This window comes from Varanus komodoensis, unplaced genomic scaffold, assembly GCF_004798865.1.
Source record: "Varanus komodoensis strain SLA01 unplaced genomic scaffold, ASM479886v1 scaffold80, whole genome shotgun sequence".
Taxonomy (NCBI): Eukaryota; Metazoa; Chordata; class Lepidosauria; order Squamata; family Varanidae; genus Varanus; species Varanus komodoensis.
In genome coordinates, this window is record NW_025336482.1 from 2488868 (window position 1) to 2496603 (window position 7736).

A 7736-nucleotide genomic window follows, 5' to 3' on the forward strand; every position below is an offset into this window, starting at 1 on the left:
CGGGCCCCCTGAATGGGAGCCCCCAGGCAAGCCTCTGGAGCCCAGGGGCATGCCTGACCTGAATCCGTGTGGGGACAAAGGGCACTCCGGTCCATCCACCCGTCCAAAGAGGGTGTGCTGAAGAAGACCCTGGAAGTCCTTGGTGGGTTGGGGGTGCCTGCACCCCCAAAAGCGTGTCTCCCAGGCTGCACAAGCACCTTCCTTGCAGGGACCCCAGCTGTCTTTCCTGGAAAGGGCACCCCCGTTTTTTTCATAAGCCCTCACCTCAAGCCAAACCTCATTATTCACAAAACAAAATAGGGGAGCTTTTTCCCTGAGGGCCAGGGGATCTGAGAAAACCTGTTTGCCAGCCGGGTTTGGGGAAATCACGGTCGGTCGGGTTCTCTGACTGGAAGTTTTCTGACCTCCCTGGTTCAGCTCCTAAGGTGCTGAAGGAAGCTGGGTGGGGAGAGACAGACCTTGATTCCAGGAAAAGACACAGGTGGCAGTTTGAAGATGCTCCTTGGTCTCTGAGTCAGCGGGAAAGCCAGCTGGGGAGATGAGCTGGAAGGGACAGGTGATCTGTGCCAACATCCATTGACCGAGCGACGGATGCCCCCAGCAAGGGCCTAGTCCATATGGGACAGCGAGTTTTGCTGCCCCTGGCAGACCAGGCCGCAGGGTGGGGGCCTCATGGAAGCAGCCCACCGGGAGGAACACCCAGGGCTGCGGGAAAAGGTTCAGCCAGCGAGCACAGCGCTATACTTGGCCTCAGAGCTGCGCTGGGGGAGATGCATGCAGCCCGAAGGACGAGCCTGATTTTGCGGAACTCAGACCTGGCCTTGGGAAGACCAAAATGCTTTACATGGAACGGGAACCGAAATGTATTGCATTTCACCGCTGCATCCAGGAAATGAGGCAGTCCTTGCTGCTGGCAGGGGGAGGTTCGGGGGCCAGAAATGCAACAGGAGTTCCCAAAGAGCAAGGCGTTTAAATCCAAGTCTCCTCTTAGCAGGGACTTGAGTTTAGAAGCTGCATGGAGAATGGAGAGGGGCGCAGGAGCCTGGAAGCTCCCCAAAGTTTGGTGGGTGGGAAGAGGTGTGAACTCGCCAGCGGGTCACCGAAAGCCAGATTCACGCCTGGAGCTGATGTTCCCATGGCTCCGTGCCCGAGTCTACGCTGCATTTTTGTTGAGTTTCCTCATTCAGTTGATAGCAAAGACTTTGTTTCGAAGAAGGAATTCAGAGGAGGAGAAAAGGTTTGGCTAAAATCCCACGGCTAGGCTGGGATCCTTGCAGTTACCTTCCCGAAGGGGGAGCTGCAGCTGCCCGAGAAGGATCTGCTCTTCCCACCTTTGTTGGCAGAGCCCCCGCCCCCCCCTCAAAAAAAACCCTTTTAAGAAAGCAGGAATATGCTGGGCCCTAGCCCCTTCCACTGATGAGGTCTGCCTGTGAGAAAATATTGGTGAATTCCCGGATCTGTGGAAAATTCCACTGAAATTGTTCCCCTGGTTTCTTCGCCCACACACAGGGGGAAAACTGGGGAGGCCACGTGTCCGTGGCTTCCTTTCTGCTACCCTGTCCTGACCCGCTCCCCTCCAGAAGTCGAAAAGAGTTCGGGGAGGTAACGGGGAGGGGGGGCAGGCGGAGGGGCGGGTGCGTGAAGGGGAAATATGGCTTCCCGGACCAGTTTGCAAGGGGGAGGGCGAGGCAGCATGGCTGGGGGCTGCAGTGCTGGGCCCCGTTTCGAGGCCCCACCGGTGGGACCCCCTGTCCAGGTGCCCGCAGCTTAGCTTGCCCCTCTCCCTGCCTCGCGGGGCAGCGGATGGAACACGCGATCCCTCTAGAAGGACCTCGAAGATGGCTACAAAGAGGAAGACCATGGTCTCTTCTCGCTGATACCACAGCGCAGGGTGCAGAACTATCAGCTCAGATTCAGGCTGGATATCAGGAAAAGCTTCCTCATGGTCAGAGCGATAGGACAGTGGGACCAGCTGCCTGGAGAGGTGGGGGGCTCCCCCACACTGGAGGCATCCAGAAAGAAACTGGGCAGCCCTCTGAGTGGGTTAGTGTAAACGCATGTCCTGCAACAGCAGGGGGTGGACCCCCTGGCCCCTTCCAACTCTTCTATTCTGTGATTTTATGACCCTATGGTCCAGGCATTGGACCCCCATGGTGGGGGGGGGAATGGGGGACAGCAGAGCTCCCGGGGGACCACCTGGAGTCTCCAAAGACCCCTCCTCTCTGCTCCTTCCTGGATGATACACCTGCGGAGGCAACCTGTGAAAGCCACGGCGGCCGAGGGCTGAGAGGGAGCAGCCAGAAGCAGGAAGGGGCCCTGTGCCCCCACCCGGCCTCACTTGCCAGCCCCCTCCCAGCTTGGCCCTGCACCCTCAGCCTGCCTGGGGTGCTTCGGCAGCGGTTCGTTCTCAGTGGAATCTGAACTCCCCCTGAATTTTCCGCCAGAAGCCTCAGCTGTGCTCAGAAAGGCGGGGCAGAAAGACCTGCCCGGATCCAGGAGGGAGCATGAGCTGTCCTGTGCTTGTCACTGAGCACAGATGTCGTGTTTCCTTGGCATGGATAGCGAAAGCCACAGGCAGGGAAAGTGCTTTGCCACGGGGAGGGCGGATAAAGCCGTGGAAGTGCCTTGACTCAGCCCGGAAACTTCTCCCCGTCCCTCCGAGAGTCCAGAGTGCAGCTCGCTTCTCCTGGGCACGGACCGGGCCCAGCTGCCCCAGAGTGGCTTCCCCGGATGATGATCGCTTCAAGTCCAAGGACGGCGGCCTGCGATTCCAAGGACGGCAACGAGCCAAAGGTTTCGGAAAAACTTTCTCCCTCGTTCTCTTTCTCTCTGGGTGCTTCCCCTGTGCGGGCTCTCTTGCACAACCGGCTTCAGTTAGAGGACTGTCCTCTATAAAACAGGGCATCAGGCCACTCGGCTTATGACGTGTTGTTTTGAAACCAGACGGCTCTTGCTTGTTTTGGCAAAACCTTCAGACAAGACTGTCCCTCACTGACCCACTCCCCCAAACCCCAGAGGAATGTCTCCTCTAAAGTAGGACACCCTCGTCATGCTCAATCGGAACTAGATTCAGGCAGCCCGTCAAAGAGAGGAGGGTCCCCCAGTAAGCAGGGCAAGTTTGGAAACAGAATTGGGTTTTGCAAAGGCATGAATGGTATAATGAAATATGCAATATGGTAATTAGTGATAAACTGACGACAGAAATAAAAATTAAAAGAGGGTTAATGAAAGCAAATAAATATAGTGAAATTTGGGATGATTTTGTAAAAGCAGTACTGATAGAAGGCAAAGGCTGTAAATCCAATCAAGATTATATGAATTTCTGGAGGGGATATGGATATAATTGAAGTATATTATATATCATTAATTGTTTTAGTGTGTGAATGGTGGTGGCATTGGTCTCCGGGGTGGTGGGGGCACTTTATCATTTACCTTTTTATGTTCTTGTTACTTTATGTAATCATTATTGTACTGTATTTATGGGTATTTTTCTGTGTAAAAGAATAAATAAATGGGGCGAGTAGGGCACCTGCCCACCTCCTTTATCCACGGACAGTGCATTGAAGAGAGACACCTTCAAACAGGATCGGACTGGCAGGTGCCTCTTTGGACTGTCCCTCTGAGCACGAGGGGGACCTGCAGGGAGACTCCCCGGGGTGGATCTCTGGGGAATAAGCGACTCGGACCCAGGCCAGGATTTTGTCCAAGCTTTTTATTGTCCTTTTCATGTTCCCCCCAACCCCACGTGCAGCTTCTCATATAAATAATGCCATTCAATAACACAACCAAAATGCCCATCAACAGCAACAAGAATAATTTAACAATAAATAAAGACAAGAGGTTAATAAAAGCCATTCCGAGTACAGAAGAGAGCTGCCTCTTCAGCTCTCAGCAAGCAATATCCCCCAAGATCTCATTTTTAATGCACATCAAAAGGCCCCCTTTCATTAATGATAAACAATTAATTAATAAGTAATGACGATTAATTATAGAGGCAATTATTATTAGTATTGTTCCTTCTGGTTCATAAAGTGCTTAAAACTTGCAAGTCAAGGCGGTGTGGGACTTAAGAAAGACACAAAGTCGCCCCCCCACACCCAAAACAGTGACGTAGTCGTGATAAAAACGCAAACCAGCAAAGGGCCTTTTTGTTTCTTCCTCATCTGACATTTCAGCTTTGGAGTGTTGTGTGGGAGCACCAAGATTTACGGGGCAAAGGCCAAGAACAGCAAAGAAGGAGAGCAAACTTCAAGCCCCCCTCCAAATCGGAAAACACCCCTGACATCTTGCCTGTAACTCCCCCAGTGACTTTGCTCTGAGGAGAGCACAAGAATGAGTCTCGCACATTTTTGTGCAACAGACCCAGGTGTGCAAGGCTAAGTCCGCACCCCCACAGAGAATTCCCGGTGCTTTGCTCATCCGTGCTCGTGGCCCACATCCCAGCCCATCAGGGAACCTCCGCTTGCACAGCTGAACAGTCTCCACCGGGAGGCCACGGGGTGCGTGAGAGAGGGCGGACCCCCGTTTGCCTCACCTTCCCTCCCCCTCCTTGGGTGGGAGCCGCCTTTGCAGCGCTCCTGAGTCTGATCCGACTTGGCTTGCTCGGCAGCGGCCGCTCAAGACGAGCCCCGGAGCGCGGCGGTGGCTGGTCGTGGGGGACGTGATCCTCGATGGGTTGGGACGACCTGCAGGGGAAGTGGGCCCCGTCTTCACCCGAGCGCTGCCCAAAGGGCCTCGAGTGGCGGCTGTGGGGCGTCACGCGCAGTGGCAGCGGGTGACGATCATGTCCTCGAAGAGCTGGGTGGCCACGCCCCCGTCGCTGCTGTAGTGCATAAGCACCATGGGCTCATAGGCGGCGGGGACGCAGCAGGGGGCCGGGGTCTCCCCGGAGAGGCTGTGCAGCCGGGCCTTGATCTGGGCGTGCATGCTGGCCGGCTTGTAGTTGTGGGGGCAGGAGCCCTCGCAGAAGCGCATGGAGTAGCTCCGGGGAGCCACCACCCAGTCGGCCCAGCCGATGGCCTCGAAGGAGACCTTCAGCGAGCGCATGCAGCACTTCCCGTCGCCCTTCGCACACTCCTCCTGCTCCAGCTGCCTCGCCCGCCTCCTCCGCCCCTGCTCCCGCGTCACCAGCAGCAGCGGCAGCGCCGCTGTCCCCTCCGGCCAGGGGCCCACGTCCGGCGAGAAGGTCAGCCCCAGCCGGAGGCCGGGCTCGGGGCCCGCGAGCCACCGCTCCACCGCGCCCTGGAGGCTGAGGGTCTGTGAGGCCACCGAGATCTCCTGGGAGGAGAGCAGCTCCGGAGCTGCACCGCCCAGCTGGTAGACGTGGACGCGCACCGGCCATGTGAAGTTGGCCTGGGACACGCCTGGGAGGCCGAGCAGTTGCTTGAACATGGCCAGCTCGGCCCGGAGGACGTGGGGGCCGTGGGGAAGCGACGCTGTCCTGGAGAGCTCCAGGCTGTACAGGGGCCCGGTGCTGGCTGGCAGGCCTGCAGGGGCTTCACCCGCAGGCATCCGTGTCACTGTCCAGCGAGAGAGAGAGAGAGAGAGAGAGAGAGAGAGAGAGAGAGAGAGAGAGATGAGGCCGGCACCTGGGCAGCTCTGACCTTGGGTGCCTGGCCCAGAGGCCCCACACCTGCTTTCCCTGCTGCACATGAACTCCCATGACCTGGAGGAGGCGGCACACGGACACCACCAGCCGGCAAGGCTTCACGCCTCCCCGGCCAGAGCTGGGCTTTCCTGCTGCTTCCACAGGCCAAGATTCATACTGCATTTCGTTGTATTATTGTATTATTTCTCGTAGCAGGATGAGGGTGTTGCTCTGTTGAAGTAACAGGCTACCGACAGTACTTTGTTTTGAAAGGCTACTTGAAAAACAAACGTTCTTCGTGTTTGAAGTGTTGCCTAAAAATTCCTTCATAAACCGTGTTGGCCAGGGGAGTAGGAAGGACAGATCGGAAGCCAGCTGGGGCAACCCGAAATGCTCAGCCCAGACGGGGTGCCTGAGGTGGGACATGCCCTCGGAGGTCTTCCCCCAAAAGGAGGGCATCCCAAAGGCACTCCGGATGCTTTGTGCCAGAGACGGGATGGCTGGTGTGCTGCTTTAAACGCCGGGGCTCCTTAAGAGCAGCTTTGAGATGCAGGAACGTCTCTCCCTGCAGCCCCCAGGCTGGCCCCCTCCCTTCCCACAGTGGCCGTTCTTGCCTCCCTCCCCCACCCCCCGGAAATGGGGCCGAGCCAGGTTGGCGCCTGTGGTGCTCACATGAGCCTCTGCTGAGCCCGGCAGCTCGCTTTTCAAGAACTGGCTCGGGCTGCACTTGCGCCAGCCAGGGAGGGCTGCTCAGACGTTTCGGACTCCCGACCGTTGGCGGTGCCTCCTGAGCTGATGGGAGCTGCCGGAGGGCGCCACGTTGGGGAAGGCGGCACCCGGCGCGCACAGGAAGCCGCCAAGCCATAGCCCAAGCACTGAACCCCGTGGGCCTTCCGCACTTTCCATCCAGGTTCACCTCTTGTAGCCTGTAATGCTTTTTACGCAGCTGGGCAAGTTTTTCAGCATTGCATTGCTGATATTGTGACGGCGTCAAAACTGTTACGCGGTCCAAATGCCCAGAGACGTTTGCGGGACAAGACTCTTCCCAAGCAAATGTGTATGAAAAGTGATGACTTACATTTTGGGGTCAGGCGGTGAACGGCGGTGGCGGCGGGCCGCCGAGTCTGGTTCCCGCGGAGCTGCGCCAGCGCCTCCCGGTACAGCCGCTGCGCCTTTTTGACCACGTCTTGGCCCGGTGCTTCCAAGAGGGTCGGCGGTCCCTGCAGGCCCAGCCGCGCCAGGATGCCCTGCTTGACCGCCTCGATCTGGGCCGCCTGCTGTGCCCCCTGTGGCCGGAGCTCCCCGCCGGAGAGGAGGAGCAGAAGCAGTGCACCGGCAGCCAGACACCTGCCACCCCGTTGCGAGCACCTGGGCATTGCGCAGAAGCCGGTGTGCCTGGCAGACCCTTTCCTTGCCAACCGCCCTGGCTGTATTTCCCGAGAAAGCAAGGAGTTCCCCGCTTTGCCCTCGGTTTTCCCTTTTTGCTTGGCTTGTGCTCCGGGAGTGACACAGACCAGAGCCAGGCTTTATAACCGAGGCGAGCTCTGCCTGACTCACCAGAGCCCTTGCGTCACGCAGCCCAGGAGTAAACACAGGGGAGAGGGCAGAATCCAACAAACTCCGAGCCTGGCTCTTTACGGCCGCACGCGTGTGTGTTTGCGGCTACGGATAGGGGTCCCCGTAATGATAAGAGGATGCTTTCCTCCCGCAGGGTCTCGTTTTTGTTTTCGAGGAGAAGAGTTTGGCCACAGGGGTCTCCACCTGGTTCGCAGGGTTTGGTGCCTGAAGCGAGGGATGGACCAGGGCTGTAGCGGTCGCGTTGTCCCACCTGGCCAAAGGGTGGCCCCGAATGCAGTTGCTGGGAACAAAGGCGAATTCTGGGTTGAGAATAACTAGGAAAGGAAGTGAAAATAAAACTGCTCAGATCGTGTTCCCTTAAACAAATTTATGGTGCAACCACACTGGGAAGACGATCTGCCCTTCCAGTCACTGTACCTGAACAGGACTTCGGAAAAGTGCGAAGAAGGGGAGGAACAGGCTCCGGAGGCTGAAGCAAGGGTTCTGCCAGGAACCGTGGCAGCAGTGAAAGTGTTTAGCTTAGGAAAATGCGAGGCAGGAGAGGCAAGAGGAATGTTATGCCGCGTGGGGA

At 57.4% G+C, this 7736-nt stretch overlaps 1 protein-coding gene across 1 annotated transcript; it reads right to left on the minus strand.

Moving 5' to 3' along the window:
• Positions 1 to 4755: 4755 nt before the first annotated feature.
• GDF15 (growth differentiation factor 15) lies at positions 4756 to 6963 on the minus strand. Its single transcript, XM_044455918.1, has 2 exons — positions 6666 to 6963; positions 4756 to 5519 (listed from the first exon to the last, which is right to left on the minus strand). The coding sequence occupies exons 1-2, from the start codon at positions 6961 to 6963 to the stop codon at positions 4756 to 4758; spliced, it is 1062 nt and encodes a 353-aa protein (XP_044311853.1).
• Positions 6964 to 7736: the final 773 nt, after the last annotated feature.